This window comes from Misgurnus anguillicaudatus, chromosome 3 (genome assembly GCF_027580225.2).
Source record: "Misgurnus anguillicaudatus chromosome 3, ASM2758022v2, whole genome shotgun sequence".
NCBI lineage: Eukaryota > Metazoa > Chordata > Actinopteri > Cypriniformes > Cobitidae > Misgurnus > Misgurnus anguillicaudatus.
Genome location: NC_073339.2, coordinates 3,751,056 through 3,776,079, shown reverse-complemented (window position 1 = coordinate 3,776,079; position 25,024 = coordinate 3,751,056). Strand labels below are relative to the sequence as shown.

Below are 25,024 nucleotides of genomic sequence, written 5' to 3'. Positions count from 1 at the left end.
ACAAAGAATTTGATAGGTGAAGCCTGGTCGAGTTCAAAAAAAATTTAATGGCGGCCAAGAAAGCAGCTCCCTTAAGAAAACATGGTAAAACCATGGTAACAACAAAATAACCATGGTTTTGACCATGTAGTTGACTCAAATGTCATTCTCTACATAGGGAATAGTGAACGGTTTCAGACACAGCAATGTTAACCATTCTGGAAGGAGGGTGATAACTTAAATTTATATTTTAAATAGGGAGGCATTTAAGACTTTCTTGCAGGGGTACTTGAGGACCAGGATTGGGAAACACTGATTTATAAGATTCATACAATCAGACGGCCTCAACGAACTTCCAAGGAGTCCTCAAGGTGACTTAAAATTATAACAAATATGACCAAACAAGCATTTAAATAAGATCAAACAACAATAAATTAAGTAAAAACTATGTGGCCTTCAAGTATTGTGGACAAAGCGGGGTCTTGAAGTCAATCACTGATGTACATCATACAAACAAAACTTTTACAAAGTATTTTTTCTACATAAGATCTTATCATGAAACATGAAATGAATGTCACTCACCATGTATGTGTAATCTTGATCCCCAACTCCGGGACTTTTCATCGTGTTCAGATTGACCTTCATCTGGTCACCAATCTGAAACTCTGAGCCATCAATACCAATGTGCAGATAGTTTTTGGATTTGCCTGAACCGTATGCCTGAGCTGTCATCGTCTTCACCGCCTGTTGCTCACTTTGCAACTGTGGATCTCTGGTCTTTATCTGTAAAGTACAGTGGCAAGAAAAAGTATGTAAAACCCCTAGGAATAAACTGGTTTTCAACAGTGATTTGTCATAAAATTTTATATGATCCTCATCTAGGTATAGACACCCTTCTTGTGTCTTTTTTGAAAACACCCATTAAACTTTCACAGTGCTGGAGGAAAATGTAAGTGAACCCATAGACTAATTACTTTAATGAAAGCTAATTTGTGTCAAATATGGCAAACTGGAGTCCAATTAATACATTTTGTTTAAAGGTGTGGTTTAGTGCTAGTTTGATTGATATAAAGACACTCAAAGATTTTAAGATTGCTGTCCTTAAGAAGCATCAGCTCTTATGAATCATCCCTTGCAAGAAGGAGCTCTCTAATCTGATCAAGAGTTGTTCCAGGGCTGAAAAGGGATACAAAACAATCTTAAATTTTTAAGGCATCTATCAGTCGACAGTTAGACAAATTTTATATAAATGGACCCTTCCTACCCTTTCTAGAAATGGGTGCCCAGCCAAGATGACCCCTAAAGCACAACCACAAACTCAATGAAGTAAAGAAGAACCCACAAGTAACAGCTTAAGACTGGAATACATCATGGAAACTGGCACACATCTCTGTCCATGAGTCTACCATACGCAAGTCTTTGAACAGACACGGTGTCTATGGCAGAACACTATGGATGAAGCCGCTGCTCTCCTAAAAAACATCGCTGTGGGCCTGAAGTTAGCCTTAAAGCTCAGTAGAAGTTGGCTCATGCTTCAGGTCACTGTCCTGCTGTATCAAAGTAAATTTACCACAGACTGGATTTTGGAGTGGCCTATTTAAATCCCAGACCTTAACGTGTGGAATGACCTCAAGGGAGCAGTTTACACCAGAAATCCTACAAATGTGTCTGAGTTGAAGAAGTTTTGTAAAAGGTAATGTCCAAAAATTCCTTCTGAGCGATGTGCAGGCTGAACTACTGAAAGCGCTTGCTTGAAGTAATTGCTGCCAGAGGAGGTTCAACAAGCTATTAAATCCAAGGGTTCACTTACATTTTCTTCCAGAACTGTAAATGCTTAATGGGTGTTTTCAAAACACACACAAGAAACTAGAATTATTTGTTTGTTGTCAACTTATGCACATTGGGCCCTATTTTAACGATCTGAAACGCAAGTGCGAAGCGCAAAGCGAATGTGACTTTGTGGGCGTATCTTGGGCGCTGTTGCTATTTTCCCGGCGGGAGAAACAAGTATTGCGCCGGGCGCATATCAATAAGGGGTTGGTCTGAAGTAGGTTCATTATTCATAGGTGTGGTTTGGGCGTAACGTCAAATAAACCAATCAGAACGCTATCCAACATTCCCTTTAAACGCAAGGGCGCAAGTTCCATGGCGGGTTGCTATTATTATGACGGATTTATTTAACTATCAGAATGTAGTTAATGCAAATTAATCTAACAACCAAACTTTCTGTATCCGCATTGGCATCCCCAGCTAGAAGAAAAAAGTTCTAAGAACATTCCCTGAAAGTTCCCAAGGTTCCCAAAAACATTCTGCCAACGTTAAAAGTGTCCAGTTTTTTTAAGTTCTAAGAATGTTTCTGGGTTGTCTGAACGTTAGAGGAATGTTACATTTTACCATTTTTAAACGTTATGACAATGTCATGTTTTAATGTTCACACAATGTTTAAAACAACAACTGTTTATTATATTGACTTGTTTAATTGTTATGTTAATGATAGAGAAACATTGCATTTTATTATTTTATAAAACATTATTTCTGAATGTTCAGTAAATATATTGCTGTAGAAAACACAATTCACTTATCAGGTTTTGATGTTGATGTTTTGTTTCATTTTAAGTCACAATTATTGTGATTAGTGTTTGTTTTAGTTGGACTCTTGACACTTGACTTTTTGCTTGCTATTTTTTCCCTGGTTGTGTTAACTTTGTGTTAATGCACCACATTTGTTATGAACATGTAAAGTTAATAGTGTAATTCTGTGGTTGTTGGTACATAATGGTAAAGATTATCACCTAATTAATTTACTAATCAAAAGTTTATTTTCTGTCAATAATGTATATTAGATCCAGCTCTTTCACAGGAGTTTGTCAGTTTGGCAGAATGTTTTTGGGAACCTTGGGAACTTTCAGAGAACGTTCTTAGAACTTTTTTCTTCTAGCTGGGTCAGCAGATATCAGTCTGAAATATTGGCTATCAGTATCAGTGCAAAAATGTTATATCTGTGCATCTCTAATATTTATGGAAGTACAAAATATGTTTGTTATCGCATTTAGCATTCAAGTGTAGAATTTATCGAACTGTCAGGCACCGGATCATCAGTGAAACATTTAATAGTCAGATCTTACGGTGATATCCAGTCTGGAAGATCTTCCAGGAGTGTTGATGGTGACCTTTGCAATGCCATTGGATTTCGTTTGACTTCTGACCCCTCCAGGGTTAACCTCTATATCCACATTCACAGCAGGCGTCTCATCAGGATTTGTAACATAAACCTTTAAGCAAATAAAGATATGCTAAATGACTAAAGGTATAAATTTTATATCAGAATATGTTAATCAAACCCAAAACCTTGCTGTTGCGGATCTCACGAAGCAATACCAAGAACAATTTATGTTGTAAAAAAATCAACATTATGTTTTACAGAAATCTTACTTAATTAGTTTTACTTCATTTTAGCATCCAATGTCCCCCCTTTCAGATTATTAAATTTTCTTAAGTATTAAAGCAATTTTTCCTACCGAGACATCAAAAGGCATCCCAGGTTTGAAGAACTGAGGTGTCCTCTTGAAGTGGATGGTGTATGGTGATGTCACAATCTGAATGCCTCCTTTCTGCGCTTCTACCATTTCACTGCCTGAAACACACATACATTTGTGATAATAATAACAATAATTAATAATACACAAATCAATATGTAAACATACATTAATCCAGATGCTTCCAGCCACACAAGCATAATGTTTTAGATATTCTGAAAGTATGTGCTGCATTCTCAGCATCACCACAAGGGGTGCTATACTGGACAAAATGTAGCACTGTGCAAGTCATTTAAAATGGCTGACCTCAATAATACCACATTCGACTGACAGACAGGTGATGGTAAACTGTATCAGCCCCTAGTAAATTTAATTATACCCAGACCAACGAAGGAGCGCACATGTTTAGACCTTTCAAACTGCATGTCACAATAGTCAGAATTTTATACTTGTGCTCTTTGTCTCGCTTCTTATATAAATAATGGATATATACGTTATATTATGTTGTCAATGCTTTAATATAAAGTGTATCTAAAAATACATTTTAAGTTATTTTATTAGTCATTTCATTATAAAACACTGAGCAGGTGTGATTGTCTCTTACCAGTCTCGGTTAAAACACTGACGGCGATATACAGTGACTGGCCGACAACCTGATTTATAGTTGGGAAGGTCCCCAAGATGTGTTTCCTCTTCAGCTCCGCTTTTCCACTTCCATCCCAAATCTGAAACACAGAAGCGAGAATGTGTATCTGTGTGTGTGTGTGTGTGTGTGTATACAGTGCACTATTTAAATGTAGTACCAAATAACGTTATGCCAACATATAAAGCGTCCAGTTTTGTAAATGTTTTAAGAACGTTTTTTTTTTGTGGTTGTGTGAATGTTATATGAAAAAAATTATGCAGTGCTATGTTTTAATATTTGTTTAATGTACAATGTTTAAAACACATGTTTTGTATAGTTTACATTTTTTTTGTTATGTAAATGATAAAAAAACATTAAATGATATTATTTTAGAAATGTTATAAAACATTATTTCTGAATGTGTGCGTGTGTGTACTACCGTCACTCTCTGTAAGGATCCTGGAATACTGATCTTTCCTTTATCGTTGGTTAACAAACCAAACACAACAAACCCATAACCATTGACATTCTCCCCAAACAAATACCTTCAGGAGACACACACACATTGATGTAACACACATGCAGTAACATCTCTCTGAAAACATTATAAAGAAACATAACATGAGCAAGTATATAATAACATAAAGTAGAGGTTCCATACTTGGCTTCGATATCGACTGTCAGACTTTCATCTTTCACGTAGAAGTAGGCTTTCTGTGGTTTCAGGGAAACCTCAAAGCTGGGCAGGACTGCAGGAGCAACAGAAGGAAACTGAGATTATGTAACCAGATCTCTAGATATCAGAGATCTAGACCTCTCAGACACACCTACCATACTCTTTGACCTCAAACTTGGTGGTGAAGTTTAGCTGCGGGTTGTTCTGGTGCCAGGCCACAAGACTCCACATCCCTTGACTAATAAACCACCAGGGTGAAAGAATCATTATTCATTATTTTACAAGCTTACTAAAAAAATACTTGAACACCGTCTGTGGAATCCAAGTCTCATAATCTTGTAATGAAATCAGAAGCATCAAAGTTTGATTTCACATTGAATTCAATCTTGACTTCATTGATTTCAACAAGCTTATATTTTTACAGCATGTTCTTTACATTATGTAGGATGATTTTATGAACAAAACAGGTTTTCACAGAACGAGTAAAAATTTAGATGGGAATGAAGAGAGTTCAAGACCATTGAGATCTTTAGCCACAGAAATTGTTTTTAAAATTATTTACTGTTGACATTAATTTCATGTTGTCTAACATACTAAGAATAGTTCTCAGACTAAAAAACAAACAATATGTGCATTAGGTTTAAATTTCAAAACCCTAAAATGCATGAAATTATGCATCTCACTTGTGCTCACCTTGCTGGATCAGTGAGGCTGAAGGTTCCTGAAGTCATCCCACCATTAGGATTGACAGATTTACTCTCAAGACTGATGCCATCAGGTGTCTGTCAGTATTACACAGACACATTCCAATACAACATTACAAATGTGACATTTAACATCAATATCAAACCATATTCTCCACATACATGCACAGTAATATGCATCTGTGCACACAAATACACAGATAATAATGCACATTTACCAAGATCTCCACACGGACTCCGCTTTCAAAAACCTGCGTCATTCCTGGTCTGAGTGAGAAAACCCTGTAATACACTAGAGAAATATAAAAATTCATTATTCAACAAAAAATCCTGCTAAAATTTTGAACAATGATAAAATACAACTCTTGGTTATTTTTAACCGAGCCTTGGGTCAGAAAGGGACAAACCCAGCCGTTAGGCTAAATTGACAGAGAAATGGTTATATTTGACCCAACAATGAGTAAAAATCAAACCAGCACAGGTTCAATTACAACCCAATGGGGTGGGTTTGTCCCTTTTACACCCAATGCTGGGGGGACAATAAATGGACAAAAAAGTCCAAATATTTCATATATAAATATGAAGAACATTGCACCACTATCATAATAACTCTTATAGTAAATGTTAAGGACATACCCATGCTGTTTGGGGTGTAGATGGTTTTATCAGTCTGTAAAAATATGTGTCCTGACTGGAAGGTCAACAGGACCCTCTTCTCCAGCAGCTTCTGTGGAAACTGAGCTTGAAGGACAACATACTGCTCGAGTCCCTTCTGAAAGGTGTACGCGTTACCAGGCACCTGCAGGTAGATCCAAAGACAGAGTAAAAGCAGAGTAAAAACACAGAGCTTGAGATGAAAATGAGCACAGATGAGCAGATCTCTTACCGTTATTTCCACCAGCTCCTGGTAGTTTCTGGCAGCTGTCAGGAAAATTGTTGTGCTGGTTAGTTCACGTCTGTCGCTTTGAGAACTAATCAATGATATCTTAACGTTCAGACTCGCTCCAGTATAGTCCTGCGCCTCCACAAACACTTTCTCTGGGGATCCCACTCGTAACAGGTTCGGAGATGAGAGAATGTAACTTTAACAGACAAACAATTATGAATACATCGAGAGAAATCCGTTTTACTACTTGCAACACATTTCAACACAAGAATTTATATAACGCTGAATGCCACAATTAATTTATATCACGTGAAACTAAGGCTGGCAAATGTAATAGGAATTCCTGAAATGTTACAGTATGATGTTACATTTATTTGTGATTTATTTAAAATGCAATTAATAAGTCCAGTTTGTTTTATACTCACAGGGGCAGACCGTGTGTTTGGAGGGGTGAGAAGACCACCACAGCAGTCAGTAGCCACAAATACATCATGTCTGTTTGTCCCGCACCGAAAGTGAACCATCACATGCTCATTTTCAATTTATCCCTCGTCTCCCTCCCATCACAGTGGCTGTCGTTATTAGGCAACACGGGCGGGGATCTGACCTATGATTCAGCACTGATCTCCTCCGTGAAGGGACAGTTGTGAAATTAACGTTTTGCAGTTGTGCTTCCATTTTACATTACAGTTTTCTTATCCATCATAACAATATCTTTATAATTTGAGAATAAGAACGTTCATAGGATAAAGTGCTCCTAGGTGCGATTCTCGAAATGTGTGAAGTTCTTGAATATTTAGGTCTTAATTTTTTCAGATGAATAAAACAACACAGTTTGACATTGATCACAATACCCTTCTTTATCCATTAACATTTCTTAAGCACCTCACAATTATATGTGACCCTGGACCACAAAACTAGTCATAAGTTGCACAAGTATATTGGTAACAATAGCCAACAGTTCATTATGGGGCGGTTTCTCGGACAGGGATTAGACTAGTCCTAGACTAAAACATTTTTAAGAGCTGTCCAAACTGAAAACAACTTGCACTGACATATCTTAACATAAATCAGTGCCCTTTATTTTGCCTCAAAATGCACACAGGTAATGTTTTTAGTAAGGCATATTTGTTAAACCTAGTTATATTTCCTAATTAAACTTAGGCCTAGTCCTGGATTAAGCTAATCCATGTCCGGGAAACCGCCCCAATATGGGTCAAAATAATACATTTTTATGCCAAAACTCATTAGGATATTAAGTAAATATCATTTCCATGATGATATTTTGTAAATTTCTTACCGTGAATATATTTTAAAAATATATATTTATCATAATTAATATGTATTGCGGTCTTCATTTGGACAACTTGAGAGGCAATTTGCTTAATATTTATATTATTGTCTTATTCTAACAAACCACACATCAATGGAAAGGGTATTTATTCAACTTCTAGATGATTATATCTCAATAAAAATACCAATATGATTGGTTTTGTGGTCCAGGGTCACATATGAGCAATTTTGACGTTTTCAGTAAAAAAAAAATATATATATATATAAATGGTAAATGGTAAATGGTAAATGGACTGCATTTATGTAGCGCTTTTAACAGACCTATGGCCATCCAAAGCGCTTTACAATGATCAAAAAATAACAATTCTTACCAAAATATACTGAACTGATCTTATGATAATAGTCCAGACATCAGAAAAATAGCAGTCTTTTCATGTTTTCTGTTTTAAATTAGGAAAATATGCATTTGTTATACATGTGACAAAAAAGTTTTTGGGAGACTTACAACATTTTTATGAATTCTGTGAAAGAAAAAAATTTACAAGCGAGATTACCAGAAACAATAATACTTGGAAAGAGGGCGGCTCTTCAAAGAACATAAAAAATGTATTTCATTTTATTTTTGTGCGTACACTAATTGAGTCAAAACAACACAATGGGCGTGATGATAATAATAATAAGAAATAAAATGAGTGGGTATTATGGGTATTTAAGCCATGAAATATTGACTTCTGAGATAACAGTATTATGTTTTATGGTAAGGTTGACATTTGCATGCTGCTAATATATATAAATCTTAAAAAATACAGCAAAAATATCACATGAATATTAAGATTATTAAACAATACATCTTCAGTATGGTCTCTGACAGGGGGATGCTTTTGTAACCTTACTGTACAGTTTTATAAATTGTTTACTCTAGTGTGCATTGCATTTATACGCAGTTTAGCGGCCACTGACTTGGATCAAACACCGGTTGGGTGGAGAAAGTTTAGGAAATGTTTTATCTGCACAAAAATGCGAACTCACAATCAGCCAGAAATCAACAACCACAATTGCTTAATCGCTAGTTTCTGTTACACTCACTGTATATCTTTTTACTGTATCTGTGTAAGCAGCTGTAAATTATTTGGAGAATTGACAACACATCATGATTATGCTTATTAATTTAATACTTTATTTATATTAGTTTACATTGACCAACAGAGAGCTCTACATCGTTTGATCTCATGTAGTAACATATCTTTCATAAAAAAAAAAAATCTGGGTAGTCTGTACTGCTCTACAAAGGCTAAGTGCAGTAACTACGCAAACACTGAAACCGAAAAAAATGCCCTTAAAGTTTTTTACACCAGCCAGTCAAACATGTTAATACAATTTTGGCACACACGTTTCTCTGAAATGGGACATTGAACCAGGAGACACAACAGATCTCAAAAAGCCCATTTCAACTCTTTTGCTCAATTTTGACCAAATGCGTAGTTACTCCGCTTTGGCTTTGTAGGGCAGTGTAGTTTCATACACATACAGAAAGAGTGATGTTACAGAGTAATATATTAAGGTCTTTTCTAATATTGTACATTTTGTCATGCAGTACTATAACATGTGTAAACAATGAATTACTGTACTATTTCCATTACCTTTTACATTTTTGCCAATTCAATACTTGTTTCGTGCTTTGTAAATGTTTAACCATTACATTTTCTGGAATAATTTTTCTGTAGCTCAGTTTATGAGAGCATTTTGTTAGCAGTGCAAAGGTCATTGGTTGGATTTCTAAAGAATACACATACTATAAAATATAAACCTTTAACCTTTTAAAGTCACTTTGCACCCGAAGCGAAAAACAAATGCATAAATTTACATTTAAACAAAATCGCTATTTTGACAACTTAACTAATATAAAGCCACAACATGCTCTAAATATGCTTTTTTTCTTAAAGATGTAATGTGTGTTTTTGCGGCATCTAGTGGTGAGATTGCGAATTGCAACCAACCTCAATTTCGAAACGCAAAGAGAAGCTACGGTAGCTGCCGCAGTACAAACATTTCATCATCTGAGACAACGTAGGTAAAAAGCTTGCTCTGTAGAACAGTTTAAGGCTACTGTAGAAACATTACGGTGACTTTCATGTATGGAGACTCGCAGTGTATGTAGATAAAAACTGCTCATTCTAAGGTAATAAAAACAATACAATTCATTATGCAAGGTCTTTAAACACCATGATAATATAGATAGATAATATAGAAATTATTGAATCATGCACACAGCTCATGAGAATCTTCATGTTGTGCATCCAAAGTTGAAGAGCTGGTCAGCTAACGCAGTGATGCTATTGTACCGATCCCTGTGTTCTGCAGTCTGGGACTCTTGTAGTGTGGGCCAGTATTCAATCCACGTCCGTTCACCCAAGCTGTACCTCAGGCTGAAATACCAACATGGACATGGTTGACGACACCAGCCACACATCAACCCCCCAATGAACCTAAGTATAGAGATCTTACCTTGCACCAATCCTGGGAAGACTTTTGGTTTGGCCCATGATCAGGTAGGTCTTGCCTTCTTCAAGCTTTAAAAACTCTCTACAGTGAGGGTGAGCAAGGAAAGATTTTATTGTGCCTTCAACAGCTGGATCAGTGCCTAGAATACAAAAAAAACACATTTTGGCTCCAGTGAGCTTGTGTTTGTATATTTGCATTTTTGTCCAACAACAAGCCTTATCATTAATTGTGAAATCATCAGTGTGGACTGCAACACACCATAACAGAAGCTCAAGAAACACAGTATCATGAAATCCTTAGCACTAGTCATTTTACAGCAACTACTTTCCTTTGTTTACACCGTTTAACTTCAGCTGAAATGGTTTTGAACTCTAAATAAGTGTGCATGGACAAGCATTTTACTTTAAACTATATTAGTCAAAGGTTGATTATTTAGGAAAGGATCATACACTGTACCTTCCTTTAGTACTTGTTCAATCGTCATGTTATAGATGTCTGCATGCAGTGAGAGATCCATACTTTCCACCCTGGTTTTATAAACTAGAAAAGAAATGAGTTATAGTTTACTAAACACCAGCTTTAGTCCATCACATTGCTCCAGAAGGCAAACACTTTGCACAAACACAAATGTTTACCATAGTCCACTTCGCTGGTGCAGGCCTTGTCGGCACGCTGCGATTCTTTAATATGATGTTTCTTTTGAAAACTGCAGTTTTCTGTAAATGCAAAAAGAGTTTATTCATCTCTCATCGGTCTGTAACTCACACGAAGTCGATAAACATACTGATCTAACATTCAACATTTAGTTTCTCTGATACCTTCAGCGCAATGGCACAGATCCTCATGGCAGAGTCGATTCAGAGTTCCATCTTTCTTATGAGGATGGTAGAACTTCACACAACGGTCATCTGTGGATTAACATGTGAGCAGTGTGTGTTTGTGCATTATGCGGTAACTTGAGGTCTATGTGATATCAATATACCTGGAGAGATGTATTCATAGAGAGTGACTCCAGCGGGCTGCAACATACCCACTTCATTCATCTTATGGATTCTGAATGCAATCCTTTCCCTCTCTTTCCGAGATATCTAGAGAAACATGGGCGATTATTAGTGTTTATACTCAAATTAACAAATACAATCGTTATAATTTTGCTACATGCTTTTTATGTTTTTGAGCATTTCATGATATAACTGACAAATTGCTTGCGTATATATAAAATTTCTATACATAAATTTATTTTTTCTTCATCATTTTACATAGAGATTATTTCTCCACATACATTAAAGGTGCAGTGTGTAAATTTTAGCGGCTTCTAGTGGTGAGGTTGCGAATTGCAACCAACGGTTTAATCCACTGCTCACCCTTCGCTTTTGAAACACATAGAAAAGCTACGGTAGCCGCCACCAGACAAACATATCATTGTCGGAGACAATTTTGTTAAAAAAATTGTCCGTTAAGTGCTTTTGTAGAAAAATGGCGGCACAAAAAGTCGACTTCCATGTAAGGGGACCCCCGGTGTATGTAGATAAAAAGGTCTCATTCTAAGGTAATAAAAACATAACGATTCATTATGAAAGGTCTTTATACACCCCTGACAATATAGTTTTGTATATTATTTTGCATTTCTGCCAAGAGATCCTTCTAAAAATTACACACTGCACCTTTAAGCACTGAATTTAAATGATTACAGAATAATTCCTGTTGTGCTGTGTAGCAGCTAAATTTGTAACACTGGCAAATAAAAGTGAAATTTGGTGTAGGATAAACATCTCTTGCATTACTCTTGTTCATGCTATGTAATGATATAAATGTAATTTAAAGCCACAATATGTAAAATTTTTGTAAGAAAATATTCAAAAACCACTTGCACAGTGTGATATATTTAATGCAGTTGTGTAAATTCCTGTTTTTAAATAATGGTTCATCCAGTGGACAACCTTCATAGGCAGCGTAAAGAAAATTTAGTTTGAAATATAAATAAAGAGCGCCTTTGTGATAGCTAATACCATATTTGAAAAATTTCAATACTAATTTCTTACTTGAAATGCAATTAATAGGTGTAAAAAGTGAAAATATAACTTTATTTACACTAAATTTGAGCTCCAGGCACTTTTTTGCCCACCATTTAATTTTTACAAACTCAACCAGGATCACACATTCATGCAAATAATTGTGGGATAAGACGATGAAGGAGACAGAAGGTAAACCAGACATTGAATTTAGACGTGCCTTGATGGCTTTGAATGCTGCCTCAAAAGGCAGCATTTTAGAGATTTCGGACACAGCCAAGTTTATTTTTTATTTCTGAAGCCATTTCACTCGGATATACGTCACGGGAAACGAAGAAAATTACTATTTCCATTTCATGGTGACTTTAATGAACAAAAAGATTTTTGTAAATGCTGTATTGTCTCAGAGACAGAAAATGTGGGCAAACCTTCTTCAAGAAGATCATTAGAGATCCACGTTCTGAAAGGTCCACATTCTTCTCAAATCTGTCAATGTATTTGTCTTTCCCTTTAGAGAGCTGATATATCAAGAGGAGAAATATATTATCATACTCAAATATACTGAATTGACTTGCAAGTCCACATGAAGAACTTATTTCTTATGAATGAGTTTATGATGTATGGCTTTTGGATTTCAGCACATGGCTCTTGCTGCTATAAATTCATGTAATAATATTTTACCTTTAAAAGATCATTCTCGTCCACTTTAAATCCAGTCAGCAGGCCAATATCCAAAACAGACACTGCAGCGTCTCTGTCAGGATTCTTGAAACTGGACAATGCAACATAGATCACCAGGGGAAACATTGAACATGCATTTCACAGATGCATTCCCAGATGTTGAAACAACATTAAAAACTGTTGAATTGGTAATGTTTATCCAATTTAATCAATATCACGTTTGCATCCTCCATTAATATTGAAAAATATTTAAATATCAGTAAACCACCATTATGGAGATCTGAGTTTGTTTTAGTTAAGCCATTGATTCTTGTGTTTCAATGTTAAGTTTTATTTAGCTGTTGAAGCAGTGTTTTTAAGAGAACAATTTTAAATGTTTAATGGTTGCTTGCTATCTGGGTTATCCGTTCATCAAATACTTTCACTATAAATCTGCTTAATCCTGGCCTTATGCCATTCAGAAATACTAAGAGTATTAAGAGTCTGATAAAAAAATGCTAATTTACAAAAAACATGTCAGACATCTTCAAGGGTTTCTCATCCGAGCTCTGTACAATACTATAGAATATATTATATATGGAAAGATTTAAGGAATTGTATACCTACTTGGTTTCGATAGCAAGCAGGTACGTTTCAATCGCCCCTGGATAGGAAACTTTATGCAGAAAGACAGCATTGTTAAACGTTACTAATAGCTGATGTATTACGAAACAAGCATCCACATTAAAATTGTGCATGCTATGCATTTTTACCCTGATGCTCTTTTTTCATCTGCACAGTGATATCAAACATTTTACAATCAGTGTTCTTTTCCTCGGGCAGAGCGTAATACAGAGTATATACCTGTGAGACCAGAGCAAGATAACACACTTAGATCATTAGACTGACATAATAATGACTGACTTTCATCCATGAATTGTTTGCAATACAAAAAAACAAGTTGTGTAAATACTGACTGAGAGAGTGGCTGCCCCGTTTCCTCGAGCAGTGATGTTGAAGTCCTGTGTAAGTTTCACCTGTAATGTGAACCCCAAAAATCTTAAAAAATATTTAGTCAATTAATTAAAACAAATATTTGTATGCGTTTGAAATTTTCTCTCTCACCTTTTCAGAACGGGTAACGTGGTTGTTGGAACGTGTGAATGTCCACTTATTATTCAGTTTCCTTCCCTCCACTGAAACTTCAACATCCAGATTAAAATCCTGCTTCTTCGCTTGAGTACGATATTCAGCTACGGCCTGGAAAACTATCATGGTTGCCTAACAAAACAAACAGGAAGTCTTGATTCAAAAGTAACATGAGGGTAAACGTAGAAGGCCATTTCTTTCGCTTTTGGATAAACTGTACCTGTGTGGTACCTTGACCTCCATACTGATCTCTTTGTCTGCCCAGCCAGCGCACTGCCTGTTTTGCTCCCTCAAAATCCTTCACCTTCACCAGGGCGAGCACAGCATAGCCTGTGGCCTCTAGAGAGTGATAGTGTGGCCCGGAAACTTGCCAAAAAGTACCAGCTGTTTAGGAGACATGTTTCAGACAAGGTTGCCATGTCTATAATATATCCTGTTTAAGTTTTTTTTAAACTATGGCACTGTGAAAGTGAGACACTTTTGCTAGTTTTATTTATTTACATGTTTTGTCATTTCTGTCAAGAGATTCTTCTAAAACACAATGCACCTTTAACTCTTTCCCTGCCATTGACGAGTTATCTCATCAATTAAGAGAAAATGCTTCCATGCCAATGAAGAGTTTTTATGGCAATCCATATTTTCGCTATTATCCAGCAGGGGGTGCTATTACCCAACTTATAAAACAGTTAAAACACTGTGTATGTTTTGATCTGAATCTTATCTCAATCAAAAGTCCTTTACAAAAATTTAATATCAGCCTTTTGCTCAAAATGTTGTATTTTTTGAAGAAACCTACTCATATTTTATGATCTATTTATATATATTAAAAGTTACCGACCTTCATTCTGGCTGGAGTGGCTCATCAATATGTCTTTGTTGAGTTTGCCAGCATTAGCCAAAGCATAAGAGGTCATTGCAACAGCATAAGGATTGGTTAGACTGTGAATTCTGACAGTCAGGTACTGAATGGCTTTGTCCATACCTCCCTTAAGATTCTGATATTGAAAAAGAAACACAAAGTTAGAGACCCTCGGGTGTTAAAATGCTGTGACATCGCAGGACTGTATCCAAATCTCTTGACTCACATGGACAGATCGGGCACAAATCTCATTGCCCTCTTGCATGGCGATCAGGACAAACGCAGTCAGCGAGGCGTCGGCATCTTTACTACGTACATCACCCTGAATCACCACAAACAAATATGTGAAATCTATGTTGTTAACAGCAATTATGCTACTGCAGGATTTGTTTAACAGCATACACCGTATTGTCTATGATCACTATCTGAAAATGTATACATTTAAAACTATATTTTTTGTCTTTCTCTTTTGTCGACATTGATTATATAACAGTAAAGCCATTTGCTAAAGCCATACTTACAAGCATCTCTTCATGATCTACGTGTGCGTCCTCTTTAAACATGCCGTTTGCCTGCTGTTTCTTATTGACTATCCACTTGAGGGCACTGCAGAGCACGTTTTCATCCACGTCAATGAAATCGTTGGCCATCACAAAGACTTTAGCCACATATGCGGTCAACCTTTAACACAGGTAACATATTCATGTAAGAGAAGAGTAAGAAATTATATCCTTAGTGGAGCAGATTACTTCTAAGAATTATTAAAAGTAACAGAGTCTGACCATGTGCTGCTACGTGTGCTCATCAGGACGGCATATGACCCATCCCCTTTACGGAAATGCAGCATTTGTTGATAGCCTTGAAGAAAACGGCACATTCTTGTCAGACTTTCAAATAATATTATGGTTTTTATTTATATTTTACAATTGTGCATCACAAATTTTTATAATAACATAATTTTTACTAAAGCAAAAAATGTATAATGTCCATTATAAATATATCGGTGCTTGTGATTTAAATGCATCTTATAAATTAAATACTAATTCAGTTGCCCCCAATAGCCAAGCTGTCTGCATGCAGACATATTGTGCAATAGCATTTTGTGTTCGAGTTCTGGCGTTTTTTCTAATAAAGCTACAAAGGACAAAAATTGAAATGACTTGCAATGACATCACTAAATTTGAAACCTTTCCCCTCCAACCACCTGCTTCCATTGTAACACCCACTATCCAATTAGTGCAAAGACTATAAAATGAGCATTTTAGAATATAATGCTTTACTATAAGCAGACTGGTCTCACGGAAAGTCGTGTATAGTCACGAAAAAGTTTATTAATTTATTTGTGTTCGTGGCATGAAATTTGGCTTTTTTACGTGCCTTGAGCACAAATGTTTTTTCGTGTCATTTTATGTATTGTTTTTCCTATTTTCTTACCATTGCCACTTGGGGTTAGGATTAGAATTACTTTCTGTTACATTTTCAGACATCCTAACCCAAACCCCATATCTAACCCTAACCTCAAGCGACAGTGATTTAAAAGACAAAGAAACTCGTGCCACGGACACGAAAAACTATGTATAGAAATTTGTGCGAGTGACGAAATTTGTGAAAAAGCTGAATTTTGTGCTATGGACACAAATAAATGAATAAAATTTTTCATGACTATAACACGACTTTCTGTGAAATCATGTTATATAAAAGCGTATCAGATTTAAGATGATGAGTTCATATTAGCGGGAGGGTCTTCTGACCTGTGTTGATATGGTTAACAGCTTCATTACGGCGGTCCATGCCGACAGCGTCCCACTGATTGGTACTATCTAGATAATGGGTGGCAATGAGAGGTAGAGTCATATGGATCATAATCTCCTCTCCATTACCGTGGGGCTGGACAATAAAGCGACCCATGAAATCTCCACTGATGGCCGGCTCAATCATAGCACTGAAATTCTTACCTTGGGGAACATAAAGAGGTCAGATGATAAAGGGGTTAAGTTAGAGCTTTGACAAAACTGTTATATAAAAGGTCTTTTTAAATTTTAACTCCTACTTGTTACTGAGATGAATGTGTTGGCAGGGGTGTTCGGAACCTGAGTTATGGGTTTGCTGCTTCTGATGGACACATGTTGTGCACCTGTCATATAGGTAAGGATTGACAGATGAAAGAAAGTACTGAAAGATGTGCAGTTTAAGTTGGTGAGGTTTGTATCTGATGCTTTGGGATCTTTTGGAGTAAAAACTATGACTTCATTTGGACTCACCTGTTTTAGAAGGGTTGAGCTCAACATTTTTTTCTTGCACCATGGTCAGCAGGCCCTCAGACTGTAAACAGAAAGAGAAAAATAGTCTGTATTTGTTCATATCAGTTACTGATTGAAGTGACTTGATTGAAGTGACTTCCAAGATATGCAGAAAACTACCCAAAACAAAGCTATATAACCCTGATGTTTGTCACATATTCCTGAAGCACATATTCTTTCTAATATACTTATACTTTTTCCGTTCATGCACACGCAAATGCCATGTCAGGTGACTGAAGCCAAGCTTTTATGAAAACTCCTACTAGGATGAAGATTTTCAAAAACTCCAGTTGCAGCGCTGTCATGTAACAATGAAATCAAAGTTTTTGGCATGTGACGTTGTTATTCATGCACTTTAAAGGGGTCATAGCATGATAATTTGACCTTTTCCCATGTTTAAGTGCTATAATTGAGTCCCTAGTTCTTGTATCAACCTAGAAAATGAGAAAAAGATCAACCCAGTAATTTATTTTGGTAAACCATCTTTAAAGATTTCGCCTGTTTTGTGATGTAGGTATTATTGGTATTATCCAATTACAATAATACCGCCCCTTAATCTGCACTATCCAACCACGGCACTGCCATTTAGTGCAGAGAGAAAGAGAGAGAGAGAAATTGACAGCACAATTGATTTTCAATTTTAACAAACCAACATTATGGTGATTAGTGTTTGCATTTCATCAGCTCATTTGCATTTTAAACGACACACCCAAAAACGGGACATTTTAGCTCACACCTACAAAGTGGCAATTTTAACATACTGAATTAAATAATATTTGGGGTATTTTAAGGCAAAACTTCACATAGGCACTCTGGGGACACCAAAGACTTATTTTACATCTTAAAATATCTCATAATTTGACCCTTTAAAACAGTAAAGAACTTTTGACGTACCACCACCTTTAAGATCTTCTTCACTCCATCAGTGTGAACCGAGTCATATGCTGCAGCCTTGACATCAATCCAGTGGTTGCCTAGCTCCAGGGGAATAACCACATGCGGGACGCTCACGGAGGTCATAGAGTCAACCTCAATTTCTTTCATGTATGTGCCCTTCCGGCTGGCGGCGCTGCAAATGTGCTCTGTCTCGGCGAACTCAACCCGCACCTTGGGAAAAAATTACAAATGCAATGAAACAATCTTTAAGAGATAAACACATGAGAGAAGGGACGTCATCTGCATATACAGTGCATGTGTGTCTATGCAACATAAACAATCCCTAAACAAATGGCAATAAAATGATGTGTTATTATTTACCTTCAGTTTCTTTTTGGTGTAATTGTGAATGATGGCCCTGATCTGCAGCTGTTCATTGCGCACTGCTGAGTACGGGACCTTCAGCTCGATGAAAAACCTCTTATAGACGATCATCTCGTGAGGATCGGCCACACAGATACCTTTGGAGAAGAACACCGTTATAGGGAATTAGGCTTAATGTAATAAATGTGTGTCACAAAGTGTCTTCAAAAAATTTTACACCAAAAAATTTGAATAAAACTGAAATCACCGTGGGTTTTTGACAGACTGACAGCAAAGATCTGCCAGGTAGTGATGGATTCCTTCATGTAGAGTTTATCTCGGATGAGTGATGTTGTTTGACTAGATAACAAGAAATTACGTGTTAGCTTATGAAAGAAAGAATGACATTAAACATGCCTCCATTGGCAAAAGTTTTGTTTCTGATTATTCAAGTTTCTTCAGCATGCATCCAAATACACACACAAATAGATAAATAAAGTGCAAAGCTAAAAAAGTAAGAACAGTTCTGTGGTGCTGAACTCAAGATCAGCTCTGCTTGAGACCCTGAACTAATATACACTGCTCTTAGTACATTGCATTGGTCATTATGGAAATCAGCGGTTACACCTGTGTTATTTAATTTACGCTTTTTTAATAAATAACCTGCATATATTACAACTCCCATCTGCGCTTCTTTGGAATTGATCTCTCACGTTTATTTACCCTGTTTAGTAAATCGGGCCCTAAATCACTTGTTTTGTGTCTTACCATAATTTGTTACTAGCCGGGCAGAGGGGCAGAACCTCCTCACTCCAGAGCCAGCTGTCTGGAAACTGTGTACGGGATGTGATTTCATCAAAACTCTCATAATAGTCGTCGTCTTCACCTGTGTAGGTTAACAGAAAATTTAAATCCAGAATCAAAATGTTGTGACATTTAACCCACTCTCATGTCACACCCTTAAACCAGATGATTTTATTTGGTAAGATGTGAATTTGCAAAATTTTTATTTTTAAGTCACAAGGCTGGAAAAGTACAATAAACAAGCACATTTACATGTAAATAATGAAGTTGACAAGCACACAAATATATTTAGTATTTAGGTTACGTACTGCGAGCCAGAATCATCTCCTGCTCTCCGGCTTCAACACTTTGAGACAGTGCATCATGGCAGCAGCTCAGAAAGGCCTGAACACACTCCTGTCCATCTGCGATGTACGTGGCTCGTCGTTCGCAGCTGTAACCCAGTTTATTTTCCTTCATTCCATCAACACAGCACTTCTTCAGATCACCTGAGTATTTACCAGCTGAGAACATAACAACAGTGTAGAGCATTGCGAAGAGATCATATAAGAAAATACAAAGTGACTGTTGGAAAACTTTGATTTTTGCGCTTGAAAAAATAATAATATCCGTGCTTGAAAAAAGTTGTAAAAAGCACAGAGCACTTTCTTCTGTGATATAAAGTGCTCTTTCATTCAACAGATGAAAAGCAAACTTCTTACCCAGTGTAGTGCTGACCTGCCAAAGATTCTTGGATCTACGTTTTCTCTTTGAAAGTCTGGGGCATCCCGGCACTAGAAGATATTTAGTAATTAATATTTAATGTTAGATTAAATTTGTTTGAATGTCACTTTAGATTGTTGTTTTATCTGTTTAAAGCCTACATCATATCAGATCATAGAAGTCAAGCTACAGTAACCTGAACTTAAAGGGCACATATCATGCAAACTGTTTTTAGTTCTGTACCTTTAAATGCGAATGAGCTACCCCAGCTAGCAAAAAAAGTTCTAAGAACGTCCCCTGAAAGTTCCCAAAAACGTTCTGCCAACGTAAAAAGTGTCCAGTTTCTTTAAGTTCTAGGAACGTTTCTGTGTTGTCTGAACGTTAGAGGAATGTTACAATTTACCATTTCACGAGTTCACACTTACAAATAAGTTAAAAGAATTAAATTAGTAAACGTATTTGGCGTGCTGTCCGGGGAGAGGGCTCTGAGCAGGGAATGAGCCTGAAACACAGAGTATCCCCCCTTTAAGGAAATAACTTGGTGAGTGAGAGGAGACGGGGTGGAGGAGGGATTCTGAAAGATCCGAAGGATTTCGGTGAGTTTAACTGTGGTTTATATATGGCTTGCTTTCGAGCTGATTGGGTGTATTGTTGATTACCGATTGTAAGCAGCTGTGCTATTGACTACTGATTGAAAACAGCTGAAGTCACTTAGGTATTTTATTTGACGTGTTCCTCCCGAACTTTGTTAATAAAACATCATTTTTAAATGTTATGACAATGTCATGTTTTAATGTTCACACAATGTTTAAAACAACAACTGTTTATTATATTGACTTGTTTAATTGTTATGTAAATTATTTAATATTTATATTTATTTAATAAAACATTATTTCTGAATGTTCAGTAAATATATTGCTGTAGAAAACACAATTCACTTATTAGGTTTAGATGTTGATGTTTTGTTTCATTTTAAGTCACCATTATTGTGATTAGTGTTTGTTTTAGTGGGACTCTTGACACTTGACTTTTTGCTTGCTATTTTTTTTCCTGGTTGTGTTAACTTTTTGTTAATACATCTAAACCTAATAAGTGAATTGTGTTTTCTACAGCAATATATTTACTGAACATTCAGAAATAATGTTTTATAAAATAATAAAATGCAATGTTTCTCTATCATTTACATAACAATTAAACAAGTCAATATAATAAACAGCTTTTGTTTTAAACATTGTGTGAACATTAAAATATGACATTGTTATAACGTTTAAAAATACTAAAATGTAACATTCCTCTAACGTTCAGACAACCCAGAAACATTCTTAGAACTTAAAAAAACTGGACACTTTTAACATTGGCAGAATGTTTTTGGGAACCTTGGGAACTTTCAGGGAACGTTCTTAGAACTTTTTTCTGCTAGCTGGGACAGCTCCTCACTCTCTTACCAACAGTGAGTGCTTTCAATTAAGAACTGATCTGATTCCTGTGAATAGGGCACTACAATGTGCTAACAAACACATTTAGTAAAGTTTTTGGGTAAAATTCACTCAGTGCCTGTGGGCCGGGCTTTATCAGTGTGATGTCACATTTACAAAAAAGTGTAATGAGACTGCTGAGGTTTAATGGGGATTAAAAAGGAGTGGGATGTTTTTTTTATTGTAGGGTTGTTGTGTTCACACACTGCCAACACACATGTATGTCAAAACTAAATTTTGCTTAATATCTCCAGCAAATGCCTTTATTTGATTCTCTTAATGACGAATAAATATTCTGATATTTAAAAGTTTATGAAACACTAAAGCTGTGGTTTCTTTGAAACGGGTTTCCAGAATCACAAACATAAGATAAGTTGAATCTGAAAACCGTACATGCATTAACACAAATCTTAAAGATACATTACTTGTTCTGGTGCTGGTTCCTCCAGCAGTGCTGGACTCAAACATCAGACCAGCGTCATAGAAAACCCCCATACTGTCTCTACCACTGCCTGCTGTACAACCAGTGTCATGTTTTTCAATGACGTCCCAGATCTACATACAAGAAACAGACCGGTTTAAGAAATCTTTCTGCCAGTAAAACTCATGAACTGTTTGTATCGTATAGTCTGATGAGGCTTCATGACCTTAGACTGAGTGAATCTGTTCTTGTTGAGCACATGCACAGCTTTGTCTACTGCCACCAGTCCAACTTTAGCTCCAGGATCTCCGGTTATTTGCAAGCTGAAGCCATCACCTGGTTCATAGAACGGCCGAGGCTCGTTCACTTCGATCTTTAGCTGTAAACGAAAAGAAGCTAAGGATATTAAAGACATTTGATGTATTAAATATACATATAATTGGTCTCTCACTTACAGTTCCCATGCACGTGTCCTTCACATCAACCCAGACTGAATCAGAGACCACCTCAGATGAACCCACATGGTAATAAGCCACAAAGCGAAATGATGGCACCATTTCTTTGGTTACAGGTAGAGACAAAGTCACTAGAGACTGTCCTCTTCTCTTAAACCTGTCCACCTTTATAATCTGCCCTTTACTTAGGATCTGAAAAAAATATGACGGACATTGATGCAACACATGACATTTAATAACTACAGGATAAACAAATATTCTAGTATTTATATATTAGATTTACGCTCATATATTTATCTCCAGAATTAGGTCACATCCACTTGAAGCCAGAGCATTTCCTATCCGATCTTTCTTTCCAAATTCTAAAAAAGCGTTCATAAACATGACGTCATCTAAAAAACCTGCATGCACATGAAACCACTGAAATCAACTCAAATCTACAGTATGTAGTATACATGCCAGACCAGTATGTGGCAGTTTAATTAATTAATTTAAATTAATTCTGCCAAAGAGATACAGTACACTAAAAATAGAGAAGAAGACTCTGAGCAGAAGCATGAACTCAGATGTTGTCATTTGTTGCTCACTGTCGTAACAAAGGAGCAGAAGATTTTGCTTTAATAAAGATAATCTGCATGAACACAAGCATGTAGCATTGTTGCTGTCATTGCTGTTACATGACATAGAGATGTCTGACTAGGGTTGGGATGTGGGGTGATGACATCATTGGATAACAAAATATACAGCTTTACGCACAAAACCACAATGGTGTCGTGTTCAGATTTTCCACTTTGGTACCAAGTTTCGCGCTACCAAAACAGCAGATCCATCTAGACAAAACACTGATACGATACAAAAATTTTACGTATACAGCTAAATGTGTCTCCGTGTGCAGGTGGACACATTTTTGGTGGAAGTGTTGCTCAACCAGGAAAATCAGTAAAAGACTAGATTAGAATATCAAGAACTCAGTCCAACAGTTTTGTCAGCACATAGAAGTGGTAATATGTATTTATGCTATGCAAGAATCTTAAATAATTGACTTAGGGCTACAGATTTGACCAGATGAAATATAGGTATCACTCACCATATAGGTATAATCTTGATCTTTGGCTCCTGGACTTCTTCCAGTATTCAGATTAACTTTAATTTGATCTCCAATCTGAAGCTCTATAGCATCAATGCCAACGTGCATGTAGTTTTTGGAGTCACCTTTGGTTATGTAGGCCTGTGTTGTCATTTTTTGCACTGCCTGCTCCTCATCTGCTAAACGTGGATCTTTGGTTCGTGCCTGGAAGTAGAAAGATTTTTTAATGCCATGCCACACTGAAAAAGAACGACATCTATTTAATGAAGATAAATGAACACGAGAGCAGATGAAGGCAGGTCTAACCGTGATCTCAAGTGTAGACGTTCCCTCTTGAGAATTTACAGTAAACTTTGCAATACCGTTGCCCTTTGTACGACCTTTGACCCCTCCGGGATTGACCTCCAGCTCCACATTTTTAACAGGAATCTGTTCAGGATCTGTTACATAAACCTTTCAGAAAGACATTAAAATCTGCATGAAAACCATTCTTTAATATAAAGAAAATTCCAGCATGATTACAATTTGGAAGTCCATGTTTCATACTGAGACATCAAAGGGCATTCCAGGTTTGAAATACTGGGGTGTTCCCTTAAATCGGATGGTGTGTGGTGTTGTCACAATCTGAATGCCTCTCCTGTGTGCTTCTACCATTTCACTGCCTGAACGCAAACAATATTAAGACAAAAAAACTTTTCAGTTCAGCTCACAAACTGGAAGATGTAGTGTGTAATGCCAGGGTGGGCATTCCTGGTCCTGGAGGGCCACTGTCGTGCAAAGTTCGTTGATTAGGGTTGGAGCTAAGCTTTGCAGGACAGGACCACGAATGCCCACCACTGGTGTAATGTGTAAAACTAATCAGAACTACAACAAATATTAAACTCTTCCTGTCTGCCATTGGTCAGTCAAACAGATTCTTCCACACTCACATCACTCAGCTAATATTATGGTAAGATATCTTACCACTATCTGTTAAAACACTGACAGAGATGTAAAGTGATTGTCCAACCAAAGTGTTAATATCTGGAAAGGTTTGAAGGATCATCATCTTAGTGAGTTTGACTTGACCCTCTCCATCTGAAATCTGGGTAAAAGTCAAAATCAGTTTATATCATTTGAAAACGTAAGCTTAGGGTTACACCCATTCAGCTGTAAAGCTCACCTGGACTCTTTGTAGAGAGGACGGGATACTTATTTTCTTCTCATTATCCATCACGCCAAACACCACAATTGCATTTCCGTTTACGTTGTTTCCAAATAGGTACCTGGAAAAATAAAACTTAATCTTTAATGTCAAAATGTATTAGTATCACGAGAATTGCTATTTTGTTGGGTAAACATCAAAGTATTTAAAGAACACATATGACAAAATACAAACACTGACACATTTCACACAAGTATATTTGTTCTTACTTGGCCTGGATTTCGACAGTAAGACTTTCATCATTGACACAGAAGTACGACTGGCTGAGTGACAATGTGACTTCAAAAGTCGGAAGCACTATAAAAAAACACAAAACAAGAACTTCAAAATAGCCGATGATACAATTGTGAGGTCTAAAAATCTAATTGGTTGGGGCAGCACGAAGGGGGAAAAATGACACACAGTGAGAAAGCAAAAATAAATAAATAAATAAATAAAAAATAAATGGAAAGAAAA

General features: G+C 36.5%; 1 protein-coding gene across 1 annotated transcript in view; it reads right to left on the bottom strand.

Moving 5' to 3' along the window:
- The window catches only part of LOC129443872 (uncharacterized), a 70,094-nt gene that overhangs the window by 43,311 nt on the left and 1,759 nt on the right, over window positions 1–25,024 (bottom strand). The window contains exons 7-53 of the mRNA XM_055204119.2: window positions 24,778–24,865; window positions 24,527–24,629; window positions 24,328–24,448; window positions 23,911–24,026; window positions 23,671–23,817; window positions 23,365–23,568; window positions 22,278–22,469; window positions 22,049–22,201; window positions 21,827–21,956; window positions 19,926–19,997; window positions 19,533–19,727; window positions 19,189–19,306; window positions 18,689–18,780; window positions 18,439–18,578; window positions 18,076–18,288; window positions 17,143–17,203; window positions 16,932–17,015; window positions 16,633–16,836; window positions 15,664–15,739; window positions 15,403–15,562; window positions 15,108–15,203; window positions 14,861–15,017; window positions 14,243–14,406; window positions 13,999–14,154; window positions 13,851–13,910; window positions 13,647–13,737; window positions 13,501–13,549; window positions 12,895–12,985; window positions 12,642–12,731; window positions 11,184–11,289; window positions 11,020–11,109; window positions 10,837–10,917; window positions 10,658–10,741; window positions 10,205–10,340; window positions 9,986–10,125; window positions 6,832–6,901; window positions 6,407–6,602; window positions 6,157–6,319; window positions 5,739–5,812; window positions 5,510–5,598; window positions 4,972–5,054; window positions 4,802–4,889; window positions 4,580–4,685; window positions 4,120–4,240; window positions 3,498–3,613; window positions 3,105–3,251; window positions 562–762 (exon numbers count right to left, since the gene is read on the bottom strand). Coding sequence (XP_055060094.2) covers window positions 562–762; window positions 3,105–3,251; window positions 3,498–3,613; window positions 4,120–4,240; window positions 4,580–4,685; window positions 4,802–4,889; window positions 4,972–5,054; window positions 5,510–5,598; window positions 5,739–5,812; window positions 6,157–6,319; window positions 6,407–6,602; window positions 6,832–6,901; window positions 9,986–10,125; window positions 10,205–10,340; window positions 10,658–10,741; window positions 10,837–10,917; window positions 11,020–11,109; window positions 11,184–11,289; window positions 12,642–12,731; window positions 12,895–12,985; window positions 13,501–13,549; window positions 13,647–13,737; window positions 13,851–13,910; window positions 13,999–14,154; window positions 14,243–14,406; window positions 14,861–15,017; window positions 15,108–15,203; window positions 15,403–15,562; window positions 15,664–15,739; window positions 16,633–16,836; window positions 16,932–17,015; window positions 17,143–17,203; window positions 18,076–18,288; window positions 18,439–18,578; window positions 18,689–18,780; window positions 19,189–19,306; window positions 19,533–19,727; window positions 19,926–19,997; window positions 21,827–21,956; window positions 22,049–22,201; window positions 22,278–22,469; window positions 23,365–23,568; window positions 23,671–23,817; window positions 23,911–24,026; window positions 24,328–24,448; window positions 24,527–24,629; window positions 24,778–24,865 — 5,714 coding nt within the window. The remainder of the gene's footprint in view (window positions 1–561; window positions 763–3,104; window positions 3,252–3,497; window positions 3,614–4,119; window positions 4,241–4,579; window positions 4,686–4,801; window positions 4,890–4,971; window positions 5,055–5,509; window positions 5,599–5,738; window positions 5,813–6,156; window positions 6,320–6,406; window positions 6,603–6,831; window positions 6,902–9,985; window positions 10,126–10,204; window positions 10,341–10,657; window positions 10,742–10,836; window positions 10,918–11,019; window positions 11,110–11,183; window positions 11,290–12,641; window positions 12,732–12,894; window positions 12,986–13,500; window positions 13,550–13,646; window positions 13,738–13,850; window positions 13,911–13,998; window positions 14,155–14,242; window positions 14,407–14,860; window positions 15,018–15,107; window positions 15,204–15,402; window positions 15,563–15,663; window positions 15,740–16,632; window positions 16,837–16,931; window positions 17,016–17,142; window positions 17,204–18,075; window positions 18,289–18,438; window positions 18,579–18,688; window positions 18,781–19,188; window positions 19,307–19,532; window positions 19,728–19,925; window positions 19,998–21,826; window positions 21,957–22,048; window positions 22,202–22,277; window positions 22,470–23,364; window positions 23,569–23,670; window positions 23,818–23,910; window positions 24,027–24,327; window positions 24,449–24,526; window positions 24,630–24,777; window positions 24,866–25,024) is intronic.